At 45.0% G+C, this 27,147-nt stretch overlaps 1 protein-coding gene across 2 annotated transcripts in view; it reads right to left on the bottom strand.

The window, feature by feature from the left end:
• CNKSR1 (connector enhancer of kinase suppressor of Ras 1) overlaps nucleotides 1-26,281 on the bottom strand; it is a 32,704-nt gene extending 6,423 nt beyond the window's left edge. The window contains exons 1-15 of one of the 2 annotated variants that reach the window (XM_081921442.1): nucleotides 25,810-26,281; nucleotides 23,539-23,696; nucleotides 22,574-22,776; nucleotides 21,451-21,535; nucleotides 15,733-15,774; nucleotides 14,326-14,445; nucleotides 12,604-12,663; nucleotides 11,633-11,704; nucleotides 9,449-9,583; nucleotides 7,482-7,567; nucleotides 5,579-5,700; nucleotides 3,636-3,826; nucleotides 2,942-2,972; nucleotides 1,541-1,713; nucleotides 6-79 (exon numbers count right to left, since the gene is read on the bottom strand). In XM_081921442.1, the coding sequence (XP_081777568.1) occupies nucleotides 6-79; nucleotides 1,541-1,713; nucleotides 2,942-2,972; nucleotides 3,636-3,826; nucleotides 5,579-5,700; nucleotides 7,482-7,567; nucleotides 9,449-9,583; nucleotides 11,633-11,704; nucleotides 12,604-12,663; nucleotides 14,326-14,445; nucleotides 15,733-15,774; nucleotides 21,451-21,535; nucleotides 22,574-22,776; nucleotides 23,539-23,696; nucleotides 25,810-25,861 (1,604 nt within the window). In that variant the 5' untranslated portion in view covers nucleotides 25,862-26,281. Of the gene's footprint in view, nucleotides 1-5; nucleotides 80-1,540; nucleotides 1,714-2,941; nucleotides 2,973-3,635; nucleotides 3,827-5,578; nucleotides 5,701-7,481; nucleotides 7,568-9,448; nucleotides 9,584-11,632; nucleotides 11,705-12,603; nucleotides 12,664-14,325; nucleotides 14,446-15,732; nucleotides 15,775-19,123; nucleotides 19,329-21,450; nucleotides 21,536-22,573; nucleotides 22,777-23,538; nucleotides 23,697-25,809 lie in introns of those variants that run through there. The other variant, XM_081921443.1, reaches the window with a different exon arrangement.
• Nucleotides 26,282-27,147: the final 866 nt, after the last annotated feature.

Below are 27,147 nucleotides of genomic sequence, written 5' to 3'. Positions count from 1 at the left end.
CTCACTATTTCTTCTTCTGTTCCTTTTTGCTTTCCAGTCTGTACGCTGACACATTGATAAAACCCACAGCCTTCTCATCCTGGGGTAAGAGAAGGGAAAGCACCAATTAAAACAGAGCAGCACTTCGTACCCTGATTGGCTCCAATTGCTGCTACTCATACAGTGGCGTAGCGTGGGGGGTGCAGGGGGGGCCGGCCGCACCGGGCGCAACACCTGGGGGTTAGGGTTAGGGGGTGCAAATCCACGGGTTAGGGGGCGCAAATCCACTGGTTAGGGGGCGCAAATTACTTGCCTTGCCCCAGGTGCTGACAACCCACGCTACGCCACTGTACTCATATATAAAGCGGCAGCCCTGGAATGCTGAACAGGTTTCTACTACAGAAAGCAAGGGAAAGCTGTAGGACCTGCAGGCTGCTCCTAACCTTCCATGGGCAAGCTATAAAGCAAAGAAGGGGAGCTTGTAGACCGCCCGATGTTGCGGGACCACAGGGCCCATCATCCATGATCATAGAGATGCAGCCAGCTACCATGGGCATGTTCTTCAACTTGCATTGAAACTGACCAGTTGCAACCTGGATGCAACTAGCAATAGCAGAGAACAAATCATTTTGTGTTTTTTAGAATGTAATTTTATGTTGTGAGCTGCCCTAGATATACATTGATAAGCTGGGGGGAAATGTGCTCCAAACTGCTCCACTCACTAATTTGTTTTGGTGGTTGGTTGTCACTTCCTGTTACTCCCCTTTGCATTCCCCCCATAGTTGCCCATCTCTGTAGAATCTGAGTGTCGTAATACATTGTATCCTGTATATTGTACAGGACACTCTCTGTTCTGTAAGAAGGGAGGGAGGGAGGCAAAAACAACATTGGGGCCAGCTCCAGAGTCAGACTGCTCCCTCCTCTGACCAATTTTATGTTTTATAGCGTTCATTTGCTTTAGTATTTTAACACTGTAAGCCATTTTGGGTGCCTTGGCAGAAAGGCGGTATTTAAAATAAATAAATAAATAAGAAGGAAAATTTGTTATTTTTGGGGGGAGCTCTCAGATTTGCACAAAACCAGAAACCACAGAGATGTGTGCTGGGAATTTACACTTGCCTGACTGTGTTCTTTTACGCACTTCCTAGGCCGGGGGGGGGGGGGAGTGTATGTGCCGCATCAGCACTTAATTGGAATAAAGGAGTCAAGAAATTAGAAGGCAGGGACAAACACAAAAGCGAACATCTACTGATATGAACAAAAAAACCCCCAGAAGTTGCTCCTCATACAGTATACAAGTTCAAATATGTGTGCACTATTCCATTCTATGTCAGGAGTGCTCTGATGGTGTTTCCTGCTTGGCAGGGGGTTGGACTCGATGGCCCTTGTGGTCTCTTCCAACTCTATGATTCTATGATTCTATGATTCTATAAATGGTGGGGGGGGCGTAGATTAACAGTTAAATAATGCTTGAACGTGGACAGGTGCTCTGTTGCGACGATGACGACAACAACAACAAACATGACTCTCTGAAATACTGAGCATCCTAGGATGAACTCACGTTGGGGTTGCTGTACCAGTAGAGGGATTGACCCTTCAGCACGAACCAAAACCGCTTCCATTTCTGGGCCATGAAGCCCCCGTGGTCTTTCTTCTTAAGGAGCCAGCCATCGCAGTCCACCTGGCCCAGATCCTGGCAGGAGATTCGGCGGCGACTCAGTCGGGTTGCCATTCCTCAACACAAGCGGGGGGGGGGGGTGGGTTATTATGACAAAAAGGAAGGACAGGATGCACAATGCAATTCACTAAAAAAAAATCAGGCTCATAGTATACAGTTTGCGATTTTTCCACCACAAGCACTTTAAAAAAAAAACTTTTGCTGAATTAGGGAGGCATTTATAGAAGGGCCAAGAGCAACCCATCCTTCTAGGGATGCAGCTTTGGTCACCATAGGTTTAAAGTACATTAATACCACTTGAACAGCCAAGGCTCACCCGTAAGGATCCTGGAAACTGTAGTTTAACTCCCACAGAGCTGCAGTTTCCAGCATGATTCTCTGGAGAAAGCCTCAAGCTTTAAATGTATGCAGTGTGGGTGTGAGTTTAGTCTACGTATCCCATATGATGAGGTAACAGGAATCTGCAACAAAATGTTGCAGTGTAGAATGCGCCTCTTCAGGGTTCTAGGTGTCACATCCCCTGCCTTAGGGACCCAGGGATGGCATGAGAAGGACTCCGATTCAGACAAACTGAAATCTGTGTGCATGACACTTTACAAAGAACAGGACTGCCAATTTCAAGCACAATCCCATTCCTTTTCATTATTTCCTCACTTCCCCTTCTCCTGTTGCCTCTAGAATTGTGGCTTCCTCATTACGCCAGACCAGTATTCACCAACCTGGTGCCCTCCAGATAGCAGGTCCCTATCTGCAAGGGACTTGGAGGATGACCCTGTAACCTCACAGCCACTCCACAATATGCAGCTGTAGAATCTACCACGGGCCCTTTAAAGATTGCATTCAGCTCTCTCAAGGGGGCAGGAGCCTCTGGAAGGAAAGGCTCTGCTAGTCTTCATAATCCTTCAGGTAACTGTGTTAGGATATTTCCGTTCCACCTTAAGCCTGCTCTCTCTTAAGGTGGAACAGAAATATCCTAACACTCTGGTCCTTGGCTGGGACAACATTCCCCATGCGTGGCTGTATGCAATTCCGACAATCAGCTGACCAACCACATGGGCAAACATGGGTCACCTGGTATCATGCCAAGAGACTGACCACCCACCTGTCAAACCTGGCCTGTGGGGGACATAAATGTTCCCCCCTCCCTTGTCTGGTGAATAGTGGCATACAAGAAAGAACTGTTCTCCTTCTTACCAGGATATATTTATGGACACGTTACACAGCTTTCGCATAGGCTGAAATGCTTGTAATATTGAAGGATGAATTGATGTTACCGGTACTCACCTTTTTGCTTTCGTCGATATTCAACACTGCCCTGAAAGGAATCGAGGGGGAGAAAAGCAATTTATCAGGATCTGCAAGAATGGCTGAGTGATGTGGGGTGGCTGAGTGTTGCTGGTGCCAGCCACCCCACATCACAATAAAAAGTGAGTGGGGGAAATCACACTACAATTCAGTAGAAACGCACACTCACAGTTTTACAATTTGTTTAAGACTGGTTCGAAGGGGGGGGGACTCACCAAATAGCAGCATTTGTTAAGAAATCACAGGATTGAGATGGATTGTGGCTAACATGTCTGTATAGCTTTAAAAACTAGCAGTGGGAGTGCACTGGATGCAGTAAATAGAACATGCCCTTAGACTTCCCAACGATCAACCATCTATCCCACACTTTTTATGCAGTTCCCTGTCACTTTTCTAGCCACAAAAACCTGTTTTGTTTGTAAAGTGAATTTGTTGCACCAGAGCAATAGGGTGCTTTAATCCTCTTTAATTGCGGAAACCCAAATTTACAGCATGTGACTGAATCGCTCCTGCAAAATGCTGACAGTCTGGAGACAATGCTGGGATTGCTCCTGCTGAATTAGTTTACATTTTTGTTTCTATTGCATCAGGCATTCAGGGAGGCCTTTTTAGACCTGAAGCCAACGGGTCTAAGTAAAACCTAGAAATAAGCAAAACACAATGCAACTCTTGCCTCTTTGGAAGAATCTGCAGAACCCAGCCCTCGGATTCCTCTGACAAACCCATTTTCTGGGGTTGTGGAGTCTTCCGATTCAAGTTCCAAGGTACTGGGTCTGGCAGGGGAAGCAGCATCAGGGGAACTGGATCCTTCAGGATCGACCCCGACAAGGCTCTCACCTTCTAGCACAGGTTCAGCAAATGCACCTGGAAGAACAAGTCAAAAACCCAAACCAAAGCTCATAAGTTAATCAGTCTGGAAAAAGATTTTACACCAGAAAGATTCATTTGTTCATTAGATATTTAAAAACCCACCTTTCTGCACACTTGTTCTCAACAAGTCAGTTTGCAACAGTTATAAAAACATCAATACCATAACAGCATAGCAGCAAACAATATTCTGAAGTTCTAAACTATGAAAACAACCCTGATCTATGTGGGGCTTCACTTGAGCCTGGTGTTAGTGCAGAATACTGCAGCATGACTACTAACTGAGAGGAGTGAGATCCTGTCTGCATGTAACATGTTAATTCAGACCCTTGACTGGCAATTTGTTACCGGGACAAGTTCAAGTTGTTACTATTCATATATAAAGTCCTTAACAGCTTGGAACCAGCTGACTTGGAAGATCACCTTACCCTATGTATGCCCACATGAGGACTTTGTGGAACTTGTACAATTGCCACATGATGTTCATTCTGCACTTGAAAAACACCAATCTTTCAGTGTAGTAGTTACTACCCACTGGCACTCCCTGCCCACTGACATTAAGTAGGCATTTTGTTCCTTTCAGTGCCTGCTAAAAATGTTTGTTTAGGCAATTCTAACCTAACATGTAAAGGTGACATGTATTTTAATCTATAATTTTAGTTCATAATGTTTATTTTTAACCACTGATCTTACTCATATTTTGATCCTTTTCCCCTGAAAAAACATTGTCTTTAACTTTTATTTTTATTGACAATTCAATGTATATCTTATATTCTCTGTAAACTGCTTATTTGAAATTAATCACTATATAGTATAGATAAAATACACAGCCTCAGACGCTGATCTCAAAGTTTGGGCAGGTTTGTGTACAGCTGTAAGCCAAGCTCCAGAGCCTCAAATCAGATTTCATCAAGCTGGCATCCTCCAAGTGCTAGCTGGGGCATATTTGAGTTAAACTCTTTAGAGTGAAGATTGCTCTAAACAGTTTGGAAACAGGTTAACACCACAGCCTTAAATTAGGCCACATTCTGCCACATTCTGCACCAGTTGTCATTTCTTTGTTGCGAATAGTGTGCACGACAGTAATCTAGCCTGGATGTAAGCAAAGCACGCCTAACTGGGGCCTCTGCTCTCTAGAGAAGGCCACAGGCAATGAGCCAGCCGAAGCTGATAAAAAGCTTTGTTAAAAATGCTCAAATGGTGAGAGGACTGCAGCCCAGTGGCAAAACAGCTGCTCTGCATGCAGAAAGTACCTGGTTTAGTACCTAGATCAGTGGTTCCCAAGCTTGGGTCTCCAGCTGTTTTCAGACGACAACTCCCATCATCCCTAGCTAGCAAGACAGGGATGATGGGAATTGTAGTCCAAAAACAGCTGGAGACCAGAGTATGGGAAACACTGACCTAGATTCTCCAGCAGGGCAGCAAATGTCCCCTATCCAAAGTCCCACAGTGTCACAGCCAGTCAGTGAGACAATGCTATGCTCTTGCTCCATGTAAGGCAGGGATGGCCAAACCTGGCCACCAGCTGTTTTGGAACTACAACTCCCATCATCCCTAGCTAACAGGACAGTGGGCAGGGATTATGGTAGCCCCAAAACAGCTGGAGGGCCGAGTTTGGCCATCACTGATGTAAGGCATCTTCTTACCTTCGATCATCCCTGACCGCTGGCTAGGCTGGCTGCGACTGATGGGAGATGGAGTCCAGCACCAGTGTGTCCACCACCAGCAAGCCAATGCCCAAATCCTTACCTGCCCCAGAAGGTTCTTCTAGAGAGCCGTCCGAATGCCATGAATTGGTTGCTTCCTGCTCCTCTTCATCAGCAGGGAGACCTAGAAGAAAATCCGGTCTCCCATCCACCTCAGCAGTCATGCTTTTAAAGGAGAAAAGAAAGAAAACAAAACAAATAAACTTGGAGCTCTATCTTTCATGGCAGCTGTGCACTGTTTACCAGAGCTTCAGATCCCAGTTGTCTGGCACTTCAGCCACAAGAAGGAGTCCAGCAAATGCCGATTTGACAGCAAAACATACTGGAACCCAGACAGCTACAGAGCTGGATGTCTGCCCCTGCCTTCTCCCTTGCCCTTCTTCCCTTAACACCACACCTTGAGAGATCTTGGCTCTCCATCACACAGCTATTCTCCCTAACCCCCAGAAATCTAGGACAGGCATAACCACTAGATTCCAAAGCAATTTGCAGTCGATCAGTAATTGTTTTGTTTTGCAACCATTTGCTAACAACAGCAAAAGCCTTTTTCTCCCAAATTAGGTTACTGAAAGGAAGAACATTTGAGGGTGGGGGAACCAGGAGTAGGTACACGGATGAAAACTAAGATTAGTTCTGGTCCCGAAAAGAAATTCTTGAGCAGTGTGTGTGCTCTGAAGCATTACAATCCTACAATCAAGGTTCTAGTAAAATTCAAACAAGAATGGTTATGCTCTGTACTCCCCCCCCCCGGGGGGACACACAGGGTTATGCATACCCCTAAACATTTTGTGAATCTTTGTCCTTTTGTCCTTTTACTGTATTTATTTTCCCCGATTTAAACTATAAACTGGTGATTTTCTTGAGCCAAAATGAGAGTGCCCCTAAATATTTTTTTTTAGAAAAAATGCACTGGTTATGCCTGAGATAGAATCATAGAACTGTAGAGTTGGAAGGGACCCCAAGGGTCATCTAGCCCAACCTCGAGCAGTGCAAAAATCTCAGCTAAAGCATCCATGATAGATGGCCATCCAACCTCTGCTTAAAAACCTCCAAGGAAGGAGAGTCCACCACCTTCTAAAGGAGTCTGCTCCACTGTCAAACGGCTCTTCCTGACGTACAGTCAGAATCTCCTTTCTTGTAACTTGAAGCCATTGATTCAAGTCCTACCCTCTAGGGCAGGAGAAAACAAGCTTGCTCCATCTTCCATGCAACAGTCCTTAAGATAGCCCTCCCTGCAGCATGAGATCACAAAGGGATTTTCTAAGTACCTCTGCCCCTAGTTTCTGCTGAGCGAGAGGCCAAGAGGATGGAAAATATTTTATTCTTGGGATGTTTAAACTCGGACAGACCTTGGTTTGCGCAACAGGAAGGGGGAAAGGTCACTAATTTATTCAAGAGATACTCCATCTGCGCGTTGAACCAGAGAATGCCCCCTCCCTGGGCAAGTTCCAGCATGACCCTTTGCAGTTTCGTTCCCACTGAAAGTATGAGTACAGTGTGACATCATCAGAGCTCACTGAGTTGCAGATTTTGCTACAGCTTCTAAGTCAAGTCCACAGAACCTCGGGGGTAATCCAGTGACGCTGAAGAAGTTGGGACATTCAGGACAGAGAAAATGAAGGGCATCCTCACAAAATGTCTGTTTATACAGAATTTGCTCCCACGGGATGCAGTGATGACCCACCAACTTAGGGCACTTCTGGAGTGTCGCCATTTTGGGGCGGCATTTGACCACCTACTAGCAAATTCAAGATGAGCAGTTAAAGCCGATTCGTACAGCAAACTTGCTGCCCACCGCCCCACCCCCCGGCACAAAAAATACCACACTTTCTGTGATAGGGAAAGCAATCCTTGATGGACCAGACCCACAGTCCACATGTCAATATCTACATAGCACAGTAGTGGGCCTGCAACCCTAAAATCCCCAGAAATGTTGGATTCCTAACCTGGAAGTCGAAGAACCAAAACTAGTCGCAGACTCATCACTGTGCAAGCTCAGGGGTTCCACAACATCGAACAAACCTTCCAGCACCTATGGAATGAACAGACAAAAGTCACCTATCTGTTACAGTCAAGGGGACAGTCTACACTGTGCCTTCGGTATATTGTTGAGATGTTGCTTTCGCCTTTCCATTGGGTCGGAAATGACACTCCAGGGGAGTCGTAAAAAAAAAGAAAAAAGCCTGACAAGGAAGGACGAGCAAAGATTAGTCACAGTTTTATTTGGAAATGTGAGATTACTAAGACTCTGAAGCTCACTTCAGAGTAAATGCTCACTTCAGAGTAAGCAAACGATGCCTTATGAGGAACGGCTAAAGGAGCTGGGCATGTTTAGCCTGGAGAAGAGGAGGTTAAGGGGTGATATGATAGCCATGTTCAAATATATAAAAGGATGTCACATAGAGGAGGGAGAAAGGTTGTTTTCTGCTGCTCCAGAGAAGCGGACACGGAGCAAGAAAGAAGATTCCACCTAAACATTAGGAAGAACCTCCTGACAGAAAGAGCTGTTCGACAGTGGAATTTGCTGCCAAGGAGTGTGGTGGAGTCTCCTTCTTTGGAGGTCTTTAAGCAGAGGCTTGACAACCATATGTCAGGAGTGCTCTGATGGTGTTTCCTGCTTGGCAGGGGGTTGGACTCGATGGCCCTTGTGGTCTCTTCCAACTCTATGATTCTATGATTCTATGAACCCATAGCTGCAAAGATATGGTCTAAGGAGACCACTCCAGCTCTGCTTCATCCAATGCTGAAGACACACCTCTTTACCTGGCCATTGACACCTGAGGTGCATATTTTTATGACCCACCTTCTTTCTGTGATTTTAAGTTGTTTTGAACTATTTCTAATATTGTTACCCGCACTGAGACCTTAGGTTGAAGGGAGGGAAATAAATAACAAGAATAATGATCGTGATGATAAGCAGCGGTAGGTCTGGCTCTAGAAGCTCTCATCAGGACTTATACAGGGAGTAATCAGATAAACACCCCTAGAATAATAAAATGGTAGAGTTGGAAGGGACCCTGAGGTGGTCCAACCTCTTACAATGCAAGTATCTCAACTAAATCATATATGACAGGTGGCCACCAATCCTCTCCTTAAAAACTCCAGGGAAGGAGGGAGTGCATAACCTCCTTTCCAGGAGGCTCCTATGCCAAACATGGAGGTGGAGTCAGTCCAGGATCTGAGAAGCTGCTAGCTAACGTTCAGTGGTTTACCACATGGGGCAGCTTCACAGAGATCTCAGGAGGTCCTCAGTGTTAGGATATAGTTCCGCTCCACCTTTAGAACAGGCATGTGGAGTTGTTGAATGTCACATGTCTGTTTACTTCCGGCAGTCTGCTGGGAACTTCTGTTGTATATAGCTTTTGCCTATGCTGTTTGCCTGGACATGAAGGAAAGCAGACATGTTTTTCTTTTGTCCTGATGCTGAATAAATGCTTGTAAATATGCTTACATATGCCTCTGTCCGCTACTTCTATTGGAAAGAGTTCTTATCTCTGCTGGCTTGCGTGCTCAGTCTCTAAAGGTCTCTGAGGCTTGAGTCACAGTTTTGATGCTGTTCCGAGAACCGGAGTTCGCCTGGCTGCCGATAGGTGGGCTAGAGCCAGCTGGTGGCCTGCCAATTGCCCCTGTCTCCCCAGACGCATCCTAACACTCAGGTGCTTGTTCCAGGCTGGAATATGTCCCTGAATAGGGATAATGCCTCTTGCATGCCTGGGTGCAGGATGGAGGTATATGGAGGTGCAAAAACCTTAGACTTTCCTGTAGATTGAATGTTGCCTACTGTACAATGTAAGAGTCCTGTCCTTTGCTTCGCCCATGTTTGCCTCTGGCCTCACCCACCACTGGGAAGCAGCTCCCCAGTGTGTTACCCACAGGGAAATGTGGCCTTTGGGCTGTTCTAGGCCTCACTTACCTTCTGCTGTAGAGGAGAAGACTCAGGGGAACTGGGAGTCCCTGGGAAAACGAGTGGAATTTTCTTCAGCACCAAAGTCACCTGACTTGACGTCTCAAGAAGCTTCTTCACCAGATTCATCCGCGTCCAGCCCACCTACATGGTTGACAGATTGTCTTGCCTTTAATGATATTTTTTAGCTTCAAAGTGCTTTTTGTTAAGTTTCACATTTTTCAACATTATTTTATTTGAAATATTTTTGTATCTACCTACCTGCCTACCTACCTACCTACCTACCTACCTACCTACCTACCTACCTACACTATTATTTGGTGATGAGCCAATGTAGAAACACAGTTTGCAAATACTGTAAATAAAAACAACAATTGTCAAATAAATTAAGTTAAACGAGGGCTGCAAAATTCAGGGCTTGGGCACATCTTATGTTAACACCGGTGACGGAACAGCAGCAGGCTAGCTTAGCCCTAAACGGCCTCGGCCCAGTATACCTGAAGGAGAGTCTCCACCCCCATCGTTCTGCCCGGACGCTGAGGTCCAGTGCCGAGGGCCTTCTGGCGGTTCCCTCATTGCGAGAAGCAAAGCTACAGGGAACCAGGCAGAGGGCCTTTTCGGTAGTGGTGCCCGCCCTGTGGAACACCCTCCCATCAGATGTCAAAACGATAAACAACTACCTGACATTCAGAAGACATCTTAAGGCAGCCCTGTTCAGGGAAGTTTTTAATGTATGATATTTTAGTGTTTTTTGGTTTCTATGGAAGCCGCCCAGAGTGGCTGGGGAAACCCAGCCAGATGGGCGGGGTACAAATAAATTATTATTATTATTATTATTATTATTATTATTATTATTATTATTATTGTCATATGCCTCATCTACACTAGACATTTAAAGCGGTATCATGCCACTTTAAACAGTCATGACTTCCCTCAAAGAATCCTAACTAAGGGTGCTGAGTTGTTAGGAGGCCTCTGCTCCCTCCACAAAGCTACAATTCCCAGAGTTCCCTGGGGAGAGGGCTTGATTGTTATACCACACACTGTTAAACTTCAGCAACGAAACATCATGGGCCAATCCTGCTCCAACACATCAGCACCACTCCTCACCCCATATCCACTGCCTCAGGTGGCTGCCTAGGATAAAAACCCTAGGATAAAAACACTGACAGAACTGGCAATATTCATAAACTGGGGAGGGGGACGACGACGACAACCATTTCAGTGTGCCAGCATACTCTGTCAGTGATCTTAAAGTAATTTCAAAGGGAGTGGGGGGCTCCAGCAGGAAATGGAATTGCAATTCCTGAAGCCTGATCTATTTATTTGGGTCTCAATAGAGATAATAGTTTCCTTTCCCATTCAAAGGTTAGTTAACTCAACATTGCCAAGTTGATTGTTTTATCACTTCTTGGGGCTGTTGTAGAGGACCGCCCTGCTTATCTTGCACCCATTCTAGCTCAAACCAAACTTGCACTATCTGTACTGTTTGCATTTCAGGTCCTTCTCTCCTCTGCTTACTCCACGTGCAACACTAGCCACTCTGCATTCATCCATCTGCAACTGAGGATTACACTTTATAGGTCTGCTGAACCTCTAGCCCCTGAAAGCTTGTGCCACGTTAAAATGTATTAGTCTTAAGATGCCAGAAGATAATTTGTTGATTTGGGCAAGCACTAGGCACTTAAGATTTATTTTAAAAATTGTTACTGACGTGTCACACAATTAATTAACTTTCTGTGTACCCTTAGGCTCCCTCGCCACCACAATATTTCTGGCTACAGGCCTGAGCTGCTGCACTCACCAGTTGCTAGCTGCAAATTTACCTATAGGAGGCAACCAATTGCCATTTTTAAGGAGGTGAAGCACGGATAGCCTATCTTGTCCTCTGCAAATTTGTCTGAAACCTGGATGGCTTTGAAAGAGGATTAGACAAATTCATGGGCAATCAACAGCTACTAGCCATGACGGCTATGCTCTGCCTCCACGACTTTCTATCACTACCACCAAACCCACATCAAAACAAGACAAGGCAGTCAAGCAGCAGCATCGCAGGAGGAAAATCTAAGCCTGGCATTAACGAAGACCCATCGAATTTAGCTGCAACCCACCGCAGTAGCCAACTTAGCATTCTACTTAGTCCTGCCCAAGCAGTCAGCCACGGAGCCAAATAAGGAAGAGGCCCACACTTACCACCACCTGGTTGTTGACTTGCACTATCTCATCCCCCGGAAGGATCCCGCTGCTGCAGTGCTCAGCCGGGGACTAGAAGGGAGGAACACGTGCAACAAACAAACAAACAAACAAACAAACAAACAAACAAGGTCAAGATCTCCTTTGCTGGAAGGGAGAAGGAGGCAACTTGGACACTCTCACTCTTCGACAAATCCAAGTAAGCAGCTTTCTTGGACAGTGAAAGTTGAGACTGGGGGAGGGCTGGGGAGTTGCTGCAGAGGGGATTAAGTATTAACTTCAAGCTCTGACCTTTGGGGTAATTCCTGCTCAGCAAGGAGGCAAAGGAATGAAGAAACTAGCTGGGCTGAACAGCGTGCACACACACACACACACCAAGGTTTTGGCCAAGCTTTGGATGACGCAGAGTCACTGTCAGGGTGGGGGGGGGGGGTGGAGAAAGCAAAGCAGGTGGGCTAAGCCACGTTCTGCCTGGCACAATCTGAGGAAGAAATATGAGCTCCCCCACCTCTAGATGAGTTGCTAGGTTTCCCACACAGGCTCATTTCAGAGACCTGAAGTCACTGTGGTGGGGCAGGGCAGGGCAGGGCACTATTTTAGGACCTAAGTTAATGCTCCCTTCTTCCCAATGGGAAAACCCAGAGTGCGTTTCAAGTCGACCTGCTTAAGCATTCATCCTGATTTGTTGCGAGGAGATGAGGTGTTGCTGGCTATGAGCATTTATGCCAGTTGGTTCACAGGGAGGACAGATGACGTTGCACCAAAAATCCCAAACTTTCCAGTGCATTTTCCTTAGCGTGAAAAGTCTGAGGTTTCAGGGAAACAAGTTTGTTGCGCAAGACCTCCCACAGTCAACTATAATTGTGCATCTTCAATTTGCCAGCATGAAACCGAATCCCTGTGAAATATAGTGACAGTCTGGGAATGCCCCGAAGACACAAATAACCCCCTGTATCTTCTTTCTGACTCACCTCTGGGGCAGTTCCCGATATGAAATGGAGACAGGTGGGTGAGGACTTAATCTCAATGCCCTGCAGAGGAAAAGATGTAGCAGACATGGTTACTGAGATGGTGGCAGAAGAGATCTTAGCTCAGTAAAAGAGCATTAACTATGCACACAAAAGTTGCCTGGTTCGGTTCCCAGCAATGCCAGGCTGGGCTGGGAAAGACCCGTATCTGAGGCTTTGGAGACCCATAAATATTCACATAGTTATCCCTCCATGGAGTTCAAGGTGGCATACATGGTTTTCCCTCTCTCCATTTTCATCCACACAGCAACCCCTGAAGTAAAAGGTAAAGGGACCCCTGACCATTAGGTCCAGTTGTGACCGACTCTGGGGTTGCGGCACTCATCTCGTTTTATTGGCCGAGGGAGCCGGCATATAGCTTCCGGGTCATGTGGCCAGCATGACTAAGCCGCTTCTGGCGAACCAGAGCAGCGCACGGAAACGCCGTTTACCTTCCTGCTGGAAGGTATTTATCTACAAGTATTTATCTACTTGTACTTTTCAAACTGCTAGGTTGGCAGGAGCAGGGACCGAGCAACGGGAGCTCACCCCGTTGCGGGGATTCTAACTGCCGACCTTCTGATCAGCAAGCCCTAGGCTCTGTGGTTTAACCCCTGAAGTAGGCTAGGTTAAAAGACAGTAACTGGCCCAAGGTCACCCAATGAGCTTCATGGCCAAGCGATTTGAACCCTGGTTTCCCAGCCTGATTCAGTATAAGTCATCTTGCTATATCAGCAGAATAAGAGTTGTAGTTCAGCAGCAGAGCACCTGCTTTTGCATGCAGAAGTTTGCAGGTGAAATCCCCAGTATCTCTGGTTAAAAGGATCAGTTTGCAGAATAGACAATGATGGGCTTAACTGACTAGAAGCCTGTGTTGGGGGGGGGGGCAGACAGCATGAGCCCTGGGGTTTTTGCACTGACACCCAGATCTCCTGTCCTTTCTTCTCTATAATCTTTGTTTTGTTTAAAAACACCCGTTGTTTACAGGGCAGCTAGGTGTGCTTAGAGAACAGTAACAGTGAAGCTCCAGCTGTCTTAATTTGCCCAGAAGCAATTTTATGTCATGGGCTCACTGCTTTTAAGTACCCAACAACATCCCTGTGTGACTCTGTTTAAGACAACTTAAAGGGAGGAGGGAGAAGAGTTCATTCACCCTGCCTGTGATGAAGGTCAACATTCTTTCAATAAAGGACAATTATTCTAGGGGCTTCCAGGTTGCAGGAGAGGGACCTGACATTTTACTTTGCCAACCCAGCTTTGACAGACATACATAAACAGGGAAGGCCATACAGCTCAGGGCCAGAGCACCTGCCTTGCATGCAAAAGGTTCTGAGTTCAATTCCTGGCATCTCCAGGTAGGGCTGAGAAAGACTCCCTGCCTAACACACTCAAGAGGCACTGCCAGTCAGTACAGATAAAGCTGAGCAGCGCGAAATGCTGTTTAGCTGCATCATGTTGCTTTGTGGGACTTTCCCATCCCCTCCGGTAGGTAAGTAAATGCTAGTTGTTGTAATTATCATTTATTATTGATTTCCTGCTCCTGCTTCTTATTTCATGTTGGAGCAACCAAAAATCACACCCGCCTTTATAAGTGCTGGATATAGGGGCTTTGCACTCAGCTCTTTTGCTTGCGACGGCCTTGCAAAATAAAATTAAAATAAAATAAAAATAGCCTGGCAGGCTCACCAGACTGTCCTCTGGACCTGCTGCCACAAGTTCCACTGTCTCCAAGATGGCAGTTCGATGCAGGAGTTCAGCTGGACTGTAATTCAAGATGTGCTCGCAGATTCCTGAGATGTGTCTGCCCTGCAGGGCGCAAAGAGGGAAAAACTCATTCTTTTAGAAGAAGCCAGGTGGATTATGAACCTTCTGACAGAGGTAAGAACAAATGCAATTGGAGGCACAAGATCCTCCTAGATCTTCCCCTACCCCAATTTTTTAAAAATGCATTTGCTAACCGGGAGGTTACATGCACACCATAAATTTATAGCACATTTACAACACTTTCATGGTCATGGCTTCGCCCAAGGAATCCTGGGAACTCACTGAGCTACAATTCCCAGGACACTTAACAAACTGCATTTCCCAGGGTTCTTAGTGAGAATCAACATGCTTTAAATGTATGGTGTGGATATGACCTGGGTCAGGAAACAAGATGCAGACTGGTCTCCTGCTATTTCCCAAATGGGATAAATATGGTTTTGATGCAGCTTACTCCATCGTAAGACTATGCTATTTACCTAGATTATGCCAAGTGTTCAATTTTGAAAGAAAAATAATTGTTCCCAGTTCACTCTCTCCATACTATTCAGTTTTTAAAAAATATATAAATCAATAGGTTGTTTCAGGCTTCCACAATGTGGTGCGCTCTAGATGTTGCTGGACTCCAACTTCCATCAGCTAGCATGGCTGATGGTCATGGATGATGGGAGTTATAGTCCATCAACATCTAGAAGGCATCATATCAACTACAGTGGTACCTCAAGTTACAAACGCCTCAGGTTACAAATGGTTCAGGTTACAAACTCCGCTAACCTGGAAGAGTTGAAAACTTTGCCCCAGGATGAGAACGGAAATTGTGTGCCGGCGGTGCAACGGCAGCAAGAGGCCCCATTAGCGAAAGCACGCCTCTAGTTAAGAACAGTTTCAGGTTAAGAACGGACCTCTGGAACAAATTAAGTTCGTAACTAGAGGTACCACTGTACTCCGGTCCTACAGAACGATCTAGTTTAGCTGTTTTATCTGTATCTAGTAAACAAAAGCAAAACTTTGAAACTGTCAAGCTAGGAGTTGGCATGCATTCATCATCCCTAATGAACTTAAGAAATGGGAAATATGCTGTTTTGGAACATTTTCTGCTGTACATCCCTGGTGTGCACAAGTCCAGAACAGAGGCGGTGGACACATTTCTCATGCCAGTAAAACATACTTGGCCATCTGAGGGGGCTTGTGTACTTGACAATGTCCAATTTAGATTAAAGGGACCTGAACATCCCACCCCCAAAAAATAGCTGTCAGCCCAAGAATTTAAAGCAAGATTCCACATCAGGCCTCATCTCATAGCACATTCCATCTGCAGATTGCAGTACTTACAATCAGTAAAATCCGGTCCTCCCTCTCAGACACAGTGCAGTCCTGCAAGTACAAAGAAAACCAAGCTAGACTCTTCAAACTATCCCAGAAACAGGTAAGAACTAGGGTCCTTCCAGATAACCTGTTCACCTGATCATTCATCCTGATTTGTTTGCAGGGAGATTAGACAAGGTTGTTTATTCAATGAGAATCCATTCTTGATTTGTTTATGGGGAGGTTAAATGCTGCTGCATCAAAGCAAGTGTGATCCCACACTTTCCTCTGCATTTACTCATCACTTCGCTTATCATGAAAAGTCTGATCTTTTTGGAGAAGCAGGTTTGTTGCACAAGGCCTCTCAGTCAACACTAACTGGATAGCTTGAATTCGCCAGCATGCGACTGAAACCCACCCAAAGATAGCAACAGCCTGGAAGCAATTGTTCATTCAAAAGCAGCAGGGAGTCTCTCTGAGTGTACCGGTGACCAGCGAAACAAGCTCACCTGCGCAGGTGCAGTACAGATTGCATGTTAATTCCCTCCAATGCCTACCCCCGCCAGTTGCTTCATCCACACTCCTAACTCTGGGTGCCTCCAGGCAGTCCTTATCTTGCAGGCCCCTAACAGAAACTTAGGTTTGCACAATTAAAGTGCTTGGCCCCAAAGGACTTTCTACAGTTAGGCAAGTGATGCGGAAATGCACCAAAATGTGTGGGATGAACAAATGATCAGCAGGAAGATGTGTAGACAACCCTGCAAGCAAATCAGGATGAATGTCCATTGTCAGATAACTGCCTTGCAAACAAATCAGAAGAACGCTCAGTAAAGGCTGGGCATATTCCAACTACCATGCAAGTTTTGTGCAAGCAAATCAAGCTGAATGCTAAGCAAATAGAATATCTGGAGGAGCCATGAGAATGGTGGGTAATGGCTACTAGATCCTAGGTTTGGCTCAGCTTCCTTCTAGGGTCAACAAGGGATGGATATATTTTCCACATGGCGTACCACCGATCATATTCCCTGCAGCATTAAAAGCACACACAGAAAAATAAGATCATTAATGCATTTCAGGGGCTTTTTTGGTGTGAGAGAGACTAAAACAGTTTTCCAAAATCTGGTGGCCTCCAGATGTTTTGGTATATAACATCCATCAGCCCAGTCCAGCACAACTGTAGTTCAAAATACAATCTAGAGGAAAGCTGTACTATAGAGGACAGCTCTGTCTTTTCATCTGCTATCCACAACTCAAGGCAAGTCTCATCAAGCTGTGCACACATGGCACCTTAAATGTGCACAAGCGTGCATCTGCATGTGTGTGCATTAGAGGCAAGTTGCCCTGAGGGATCTGGCTTTCAGGTATGACAGCCAGAAAGATTGTGCAGTCATCAATCATGTGTGTTCCACTCAATGGTATTCCAGGATCAAGAAAGATCACACTAGGGCATCTTATCTTCAAGCACCGACCTTCCCCCAGTTAACGTAGGGTATTAGGTTCCAAGTAATGCCATGCACACATCTCAGAGGGAGGTACACATTCCACAAAATGATGTGTTTTTGGATGCAATTATACTGGAGGTAAAATGACTATTTATTGTTCTGCTCACCACATGCTGATCCAATGGATTTTTAAAATATCCCCTTAGATCCCCCCTTAAAAAGAGAGAGAGAAAGTGCACTAGTTAGAGTGCTGGACTAGGACCTGGGAGACCAGAGTTAAAAACCCCAAACAGCCATGAAGCTCATATCCCAGCCTTCCTCCAAGGAGCTCAAAGTGGAACAAACAGTTCTCCCTCTCCTCATCTCATCCTCACAACAACCCTGTAAGGTAGGCCAGACTGAGAGAAAAATGACTGGCCCAAAATAACCCAGTGAGCTTCACTGCTGAGTGAGGAATTTGAACGTGGGTCTCCCAGGTCCCAGTGCAACTTCACTCTAACCACTACACCATACTGGCTCTCATACATGCATCCAGCAAAAGGGCAAAATGGAGACAATGCATTATCAGGGACATGCGCCAGAATTCAGAGACTGTTCCAGTAAAATAGAGACAGTTTGAAGATATAACAATCCAGCACTGCAGCACAATTAGGAGGAGTCTTGAGATTTCTTTAAAATACAAACACTAAGTTTTAAAGTCTCTGCCCCCTTCTCCAACACGCACCACCCTCAGGCTCCCAGGCTCAAGCCCCAAGTCTCAGGACCAGAGACTCAGATTTCCCAGCAAATACTAATGACAGGAACCCAACTGCACAAACAAAACAAATACTTGTGGGAAGTGGGGAAGAGAAAAAAAGAAAAGAGTGAAAAGCAGAGTACTATGAAAGAATATGAAATTTTCAGAATACACACATCTAAGTCCTACCCTACAGGCTGGAGAAGGTTTGCAGATCACAGCTGAATGAAGACCTTCTCCCACCACATTCCCAGCTTCCCTTCCTATCCGTCAAAATGAGTTGGGCACATTCTTCTTTCCTCGTCATTTGTATGTTTTTTATCTTAAAAGCACTACAGAGCGAACAATACAGGCTGCATGCCCACCATATATTTAAAGCACACCCACTCCATGGATCCTGTGAACTGTAATTTATTCTTCACACAGCTACAATTCCCTTACCAAATTACAGTCCCCAGGATTCTCGGTGTGTGTGTGCACGCTTTAAATGTGCTTCAAATGTACAGAGTGTATACAGCCCTAAAAAGATACAAACACTCTCTCTCTCTCTCTCTCTCTCTCTCACTCACACACACACACACACACACACACACACAGCCTTTGCTTCAAAATGCCATAAAATATCATTCACCTGGTAGACATCGCTAAATATCAAATGGTTTTAGTAGAGGTAAAACATTTCCACTTATAATACTACAATGGGGGGGGGGGGGCTCACCTCACATTTCTAGCTACTTCTACTTAGTTAAAGAAGCCAAATTCTTTAGTTTCTTCTGCAACATGGCACACCTTCTCAGGCCCCTCCCCTCCGCTCCCAGCTCTTTTAAGAAATCTATATCATGGAGCTTTTGACAATTTCTTGCTATTACGACCTTCACACTTTCCTTCCTTTCCTTTCCCATGCTCTTGTCTAGAGCTGGCGGGATTTTCCAGTAGGACCATTTGTCATCAAGTCCCTCCAGCTCATTCCACAGATTCCATCGCAGAAGGTCACACAGAGAAGGAACATTTTACAAAGAAGCTACCTATCGCTGTGCCTACCTGTAAAAGCTTCCCTGAAGAGACTTTCTCTCTGTCTCCCCTCAGCGCATATGCTTCCTTTCATTGGGCTACATCCAACTAAAAATGGAGATTCCCCAAACTCAGCTATCCAGCCCTGACCCCGATCCCAAAGCGTGACTCACTGGATTATTTCTACAAAAAACAAGTCGCTCCCTCACCCCCGTCCAGTTTTGTTTACCTCGCTCTTCTCGGTCTCACTCCTCCCACCCATTTCTGGTCAGCTGCCATTTCCCTCAGTTCATTCAAGTTCAGAATAGGGTGTCTCATCTTCTGTCAGCCAACAAAGAGCCACAGAGCTTGGCACCTTACAACCCACAGATGGGTGGCCTCTCTGACCCAAACATGGGGGTGGCCATCTTTCTGGAGCAGCGTATCTTTAAAGTACACTCAAAACATGTTCTTTTTCTTAAAGAATTCTGGGCCCTGTAGTTTACCCCTCCCAGAGTTAAAATTCCCAGAAACCCTTAACAAACTACAGGGCCCAGAATTCTTTGAGGCGGGGAACGTACTTCGAATGTGCTTTACACACAGCCTTTATTTCCTTTCTGAACAGTTTCCTAGGAAACACCCTAAACCAAGGGATTAACAATAGAAACATCAATCCAATTTCAAATCCAACACAAACACAGACCGGGAGAAGAATCTCCACTTAAAAGGCTTGTTGAAAAAGGAAGGTTTTTTGAAAAACATTGAAATGACAATGAAGACAGCACTTGTCTCATGTGTTGTGGAAGGGAGTTCTGAAGGATTGACCCAGTTCTTACATCATAAAACCAACCTCCTGATGCAATAGTATCTGCAGGAGGCTCATTAAACTTCAGGCCAATTTGCAGACTGTTTCTTAACACAGCTCAGCTATGTACATACAATATATTTAAAGCACCTTCTCTCAAAAAGAATAATGGGAGCTGTTGTTTAGCACTATAGAGCTATAGTTTCCAGCACCCTTAAACTACAGTGCTCAACATTCTTGGGGGCAGGTTTTAAATGAATGGTGTTTACACAACCTCAGTTTTGAAATCACACCAAACCGCAGTTAATGAAGTTTCCCTATGGATTATTATTGTTATTATTCAAACTTACAGCTCACTTTTCCTCATAAGCATAAACTCCAAATGAGTTACATTTTAACACACAAAACACTTCACACAAAGTCCAAAAAACAAAGTAAAACAATTACCATTGTAATTTCTTCCAATTACTATAACAGCAAACAAAAGCAGATCACAGGAATACTTAAAAGATAGCTAGATAGAAAGGAGAAAAGAAAACTCATAGCCATGCATGTTCTGTTTAAAACACCAAAAAGAATAAAGAACCACAGCCTCCTTAGGGAAGGTACAGTATTTCACAATTAGGTTCTTCAACTGGGTAAGACACTCTTTGAACCACATTTGGCACTCAGAATAAGGCCTCAGGCACTGAATGGAGAATACACACAGGGACACCTAAATGAAGGAGGTGCTATAGTGTGGATGCCTGAAATGATAAACCATAGTTCAGTCTGCTACTCCTCCCCTGAAACGGGAATGCCAAACATACCAAAAATGAAATCATAGTTTGATCATCTGTACACCGAGAGGCTCAAATCAGGATATGTGTTCTACCCTATGGTGCACTGTCCAAATGGAGCGAAGGAAATCAATATTAAATTCCCTTTCTGTGTGTTGGTGGGAAAGAATTTGGGACATACGGAGGAAGTCTTACGAATGCTCTCGACAATGTAACTGGATCACAACTCACCATGTCCCAGGGTGAGGCTTCAATTAAGTATGTGGCCATGGTGTGGGAGCATTAGACCAGCTCAAGAGGCACAAAAATAAAACCAGCTTCAATTTCACCAAACCACATGATAGTCTGGGTGTGTCCTGCATATGGGGAAAGCCCGTGATAAGGTTCATCCTCATCTGTGGCGAGCCGTCAGCAAATCGTCATAGGGTACAGCACATATTTGGGGGAAACATCTGTCCAACACCTCCTAAAGCATGCTGAATTATGAATTCTTCACATAGTGTTGGAAAGTCCACAACCTCCTGTGGACCAAACTCATTTCAAGTCAAGCATTCAGCTCATGGGAAGCCTGTAAACAGGATGTGAGCACACCAAATCAGCAGGGCTTTTCCTATTTGTGATTCCCAGCAACTGGATTCAGCAGCATAGAGGTGGTTTCAGTTTCTGGAGTCACAGCACAACCTGCATCTATAAAGCCTATGGCCCCTAAACCATGTAAGGCCAGCTTGCTAGGAGTGAGAAAGGACTAGAGAAGACCCAACAGAGCCAGCACACCCAAATCACTTGCCTTGCCATTGCAGGGCAGCTAATCACCTCTGGATAGTAGTACAAAGATTTATGGCAGTCAAAGACCCATGGAAGAGGCCACTGGACATTCTGGCCTTTAGAATACTTTCAGCTGGTGGCACAAATAGGCACTTATTCTCCCAGAGAGCGCCAAAGCTATGCTTCCCAGAAAACACACATTATAGGCATTGTCTTTGAACAACTTACCGCTTTCATAATCTCTGCTAGATCTCCACACAGCCAGATGATGTCTTTGCTGGCTGAAAAATCGTTAAGGTGGGAGAAGAGATACCTGCAAGAAAAGATCAATGAGCCTGCTTCCTACATGCCAATACCTCCTACTTGATTCTCAGAGATCCCATTTTAATGCCATTTCTGTCCACTCTCCACCTGACTTTGGTATTACAGGTAAGTAATACTGCACTGAAAAGAGAAACACTGCAAGAGTAAACAATACCGGGCTAAACAAACCATCAGTCTGACGTGGTATATGGCAGCTTCCTATGTTCTCATAGACAGTCTGAAAAACCGCTGACATCTGGCTCCAATTTGGCTCTCAGAAAAATGGCCTCCTACTTGGTTATGCCGAGCTCTGGCATTGGCCCAGCAGCCAGTGGGTGTTTGAAGCTGAACACAGGACCTCCAATTTCCCTTGGTACCTTTTCTCTCAGACCAAAGGGATGAAGACACAAGCTCAAGGTTCACTCCTTATCTCCCCTCGGGTACAGAACTCTACAAGTGAATCATCATTTAAACACTCCCAAACCCTTTCCATTCCACACACCCATCTCCCTTAAATCTGCATGAAACCTTTCCCCTCTCCAGCCCTTTTATATTATTTTCCTAAGTTAATTCAGTGTACAGACTACCTCCCCTCCAGTGCCCCAAAGTAGATAACAAGAAGCAGTATCTGTGTGTGGGAAACATTTGGCCTTCTGGATGTTCCCATCAGCCACAGCAAGCACACCCAATAGCCAAGAATGATAGAAACCATAGTTCAGCAACATCTGGAGGGCCAAAGGTTCCCACACCTGGTCTATACCAATGGGGTCTGTGACAAAACACTGCAGAGTGGAACTCTACTGTTCAGGATCCCAGCCACTCCACTCCATTCCATTCCATCTCCCAACTTGTTTTCCGTTCTCCCCCAAGAACCAGCCAGGACCACAGAGTATTACTCAGTCCTCATCTGACTGTTTGGGAGGTTCATTCACAAACAGACAGCTTTGCTCTTTTGGATGGCAGGTGCCATTTCCATGACATAAACAGAACCCACAGCCTGAACATTAGAAATAAAGGGAATGGAGAAGATGATCATGACACTCTTTACCTGTTGAGCCATAAGAAGAGACCCTTTGCAGCGCCAATCAACTCCACCACACAGCTCAGGAGGTCTGAGGAAGGTTTCTCCATAGTGTATCCGTCGTAGGTGCTAACTTTCCTTCGGCTCAGGATGAAGGTTTCAATCGTCCTTACAACGCCTTGCAGCTTCTCAGTCAGCACCTGCAGGTTGGCTGTTGCCAGGTCATAGTTCTAGGGAGAGGGAAACAAGCCCAGCTACCCTCACTAATGGAAACAAAGGCTTGTATACAGCTAAGTTTCACTCAAAGTAGGGGGCGGGATTTGGTTCAGTTCACATTTAAAGGAGAAATTAAACCAAATTTGCACTTTTCAAAACGAGAACTCAAACACAGCCCTGCTTTGAAATTGACACTTCCCTTAACTTTGCAGTGCAGTTTCCCAGCTAAATAATGCTTACAAAAAATACATATATGAAGGGAAAACATGCAGAAAAATGAAGATATTGGTGAAAATAACATACATACAAAAATGCATTATATTAGGAGAAACTGCTTGCAAAAATAGGTGGTCACAACTGCATAACTGCACAACTGTGTTTAGAGTTGCATGAAAATGCTGGAGTTTTTTTTATGAAGACACATAAACAGAGAAGATTGATGGAAGAGATCCGTGTGAGAGACAGACTGGAGCGATTGATTAAAAAAGAGATAATTAATAGTACAAAGGCTAGTCTAAATAATAAAGTTTTCAAAAGAAAGAAGGGAGGGAAGGTTCCCCGATGAATTTCCATAGGGCAGGGCCTGCCGTGCTAAAGGTTTGCTCCCTAATGAAGGTCAACTGAATCTCATGGGTGGAACCACCTTAAGGGCCCCGTCATAAGATGCCCATAGTTGAGGTAGAATATAAGGAATCAGATGGTCCCTAAAGTACTTCAGAGGCCCAAGTTGTTGAGGGATCTGTGAGCCGCACTGAGGTTCACAGCCATGTGCTCACCAATACGCAAAGCTGCTCCACAGCTTCCAGAAGCAGCTCCTGATGGCCAACGCGCCTCATGCCCAGATCTTCCAGGTCCCGATAGGACAGATGAAGCAGCCCCTTCCCAGTCAGGCCCCACGTCTCAAAGGGATAGTCTTGTAACGCTGGATCCAAACCTAAACGCAGAAGAGGAAAGCATTTGATCCTCTTTCTTTCATGAAACTGGCCCAGAAGTTTTGGAAAGAGCTATAGATCAATGGCAGGGCACTTGCTTAGCATGCAGAAGGTTCAAACTTTGGCATCTTCAGTTAGGAGGTGGGTGGGGAACCATTTTTTTAGAAGCCCGGGATCCTTTTTGGGTAACCATGCAAGGGTCACATGCCAGTGGTAGGCTGAAAAGTGGCAGGAGGAATGAATGTCATTTTTACCTTTGCATAGTAGGTTAGTTTCCAAATACACTCACACAGCCCCCCCCCCGCCCTCATCTTCCACCCAGGCATGCAAGAAGCATTATCAGAGTCCAAGGACTCTGTTTTTTTACAGCTGATAACAAATTTGGCAAGGCTTACAGAATCTCATATTTTAACTTTGAAATCACATGTTTGGGGGAGTCTTGGGAAGGGAGCAGAAGAAAGATGTTGTCAAGCATCATGTGGCCACAAATATTTTTATGACTTTGGTTTCTTCCCCAAAATCAGAGATGGAGAAGCTGTGCCCCTCAAGATCTAGTGTGACTACAAATCCCATCATCCCTGACTGTTGGCCATGCTTTTGGAGGTGGCGGTAGCCGATAGGAGTTGGAGTCAAACAACAGATGAATTCGCAGCTGTGATTTTTCATTGCAATTACTTTTTTGCCTTTTCCTGGTTGTTGCATTTTAAATTGCAATAACCCACACTGAAATCAGTAGTGAGGAGGAGTAGGACATTAATTCTTTAAACTAACACTTCTACAAGGCCAAGGTTCCATGTTCCTGCCCTAAATCTAATTAGAAATTACAGCTACTTTATTTTAAATGGTTTTGACCTGTCCTGAGATTATTATTATTATTATTATTATTATTATTATTATTATTATTATTAACTACCTTTCATTGTAAGATCTCAGGGCAGGATAAGTGAGAAGTGGGATAGAATGCAACCCACCCTGCAACCTGTTGGTGATAATAATTTATAATAATAATTTATTATTTATACCCCACCCATCTGGCTGAGTTTCCCCAGCCACTCTGGGCAGCTCCCAATTGAGTGTTAAAAACATACAGATGGTCGAGTAATAAATTGATTAACAGTAGCAATATAAATTCTGTAAACAAACACATCTGGAAGACAAGGCTTCTCTATCCCTGTCCTAAATCTAATTAGAATTTTATTTTTGCAAACAAATGAGGACTTGGCTGATCTCTCTTCCTCTTCCCAGCCACCCCCATAGTTTTCCAGTTCCGTTTCCTTCAGGGCCAGATTTAGGTTTGATGAGGTCTTAAGCTACTGAAGGTAATGGGGCCCTTTATATGTCCAGCTATCCTTTGTCAACAACAAATTGTCACTGCTTTTTGTGTTGAATATATGCTATATGGTAATTTATGGACCTAATGGATATCTAAAGCCTTTTGCACATAACAAATAGGAGCCTACACAACACAAAACACTGTTGCTGTATGTAGGTTTTATTTTATTTGTTTTTTATCTTATATTTTGGAAATGTACATCCAGTGGGGGTTTTCCCCTTTAAATTTTTTTGGGAGCCCCCAAGAGAGTGGGACCCTAAACTATAGCTTGTTTAGCTTATACATAAATCTGGCACTGGTTTCCTTGCTCTCCCAGGTCTGCAAATTTGAAAAGAGAGCTGCCCTGTGTTAAGAAGCCAGAAGTGGGCAAAGGAGGAGGAGAATGTCATGTCCGACAGCCACCTCCAGATCCTTTCCTTACCTCTCCACAGTCAACACATGGAAAAATCGGGCATGTTATGGCAATCACAACACTGTTTGGGGGTGTGGCTTCTCCTCCCACTCCATTGAACACGTAGTAACCGCCCGGCCAGGTAAGAAGGGCCTGCCCAGAGCAGGAATGTGCTTCATTCCTGTGGGCAAAGAGGTCGGCTCTTATTCACTCCTGCCATCTCTGTCATAGTTGCAGTTTTAGCTCAGATTTATACCTCCTGGTTCCTACCAGTTCCTCGAGTATGGGCCAGCCTCGAGTCCTACGAAGGAGGAATAGCACCCTCCCAGCAACACACACCTGTCTGATTTAGGTGTAAAAAATTCCCCAAAAGTTCAGCTCTCCCTCTCACCTCTCATCCAGGCCACCACCATCTTAGTATTCCAGGTGGAGATGGGATCCATGTTCCAAGCCCTGGCTTAGTCCCTTCTGGGCACTCCTATTCGAGGAATATGTTTCCGTTCCAGGGAAATCACGGATGAAACTCAAGACGCACCTGCAGGTTCCAGCAGGTAACTCCCAGCTGGGTTTCTGGTTGGTCCGCCCACTTGTCACTCGGCAGTAAAGCCCGCCTTCTCTAAAACGTTGGATTCTCTAAGGCAGTTAATAAATGTTGTCCAGCTGTCCCCCTTTGGGGAATTGGGAAAGGTAGAGGGGGCAGTTCACCCCCGTTCAAAGAAGCTCTCATTCTCCAGTCCTTGGGTGCTGATAACCTTTTGGCAGCTGCTGAGAAGGCACACACTCCCTCCCCAATTTCGAGCGTCTGATTCAACAGGATGCCACACAAACCAGTTTCACCGCCTTGTCTAACTTCCTTAAAGGGACAGTGCATTTATCACTCTGAAGTTTGCCTGGAAAGGTAAACCTGCAGTCTTATACACGCTTATGGGAGGGCAAGTCCACCTAAAATATGCGGGGATGTAACTTCTCAGTAAACACACAGTGAAGAAAAGGGCTGTGTAGGGTCTTTCTGCACAAAGAGGTATGCCATTTATCATTTGCACAATTGGCTCAGTAGGCCCTGGCGAGTGATTGATGGTATTGAAAATATTGCTGAACCACCCTTCATCAGAAGACTTCAGGGCTGGGTGCAAAACTGAAACAATGCACACAACATAAAAAGGCAGAAAATTAAAAACAAAAATCTAAACACATAAAATGAAGGGAGAATATTTTTATTTGTTGTTTACATTTATATCCTGCATTTCCTGCAAGGAGTTCAAGGTATGGTTCTCTTCTCCATTTTTATTCTCAAAACAACCCTGTGAGGTAGGCTAGGCTAAGAGACTGTGACTAGTCCAAAGTCACCCAGTGAGTTTCATGGCTGAGTTGGGATTTGAAGCTTGGCCTCACAAGTCCTAACCACTACACCACATTGGGTCTCAAAAAAGATGAAGAAGCAGTTCTGCCTAAAATTCTATCTAAAATTCCTGGTCAAAAAGCAAAGATTGTAATGTTGGTGTCAGACAATAATTTTTTTAAAAAAACAAAAACATTTATTTTCCACAGCACTATCAACATTCATATTGTACCCCACTGCTCTCCATTGGCATTTACCGGTATTTCAACCATTTCTCACATGGAAAAAAGTAAAGGAATAGTGTCTGACACATCAGTGAACGGGAGACAAAACCTGTGGCTGGTGACCATTAACCACAGACAGTCAAGCCAGCTCCTACCTGCGTATCTT

This window comes from Podarcis melisellensis (assembly GCF_964234715.1).
Source record: "Podarcis melisellensis genome assembly, chromosome: 8".
In the NCBI taxonomy this organism is placed as follows: domain Eukaryota; kingdom Metazoa; phylum Chordata; class Lepidosauria; order Squamata; family Lacertidae; genus Podarcis; species Podarcis melisellensis.
The sequence above is the reverse complement of the archived record's forward strand: the minus strand, read 5'-3'. Positions and strand labels throughout refer to the sequence as shown.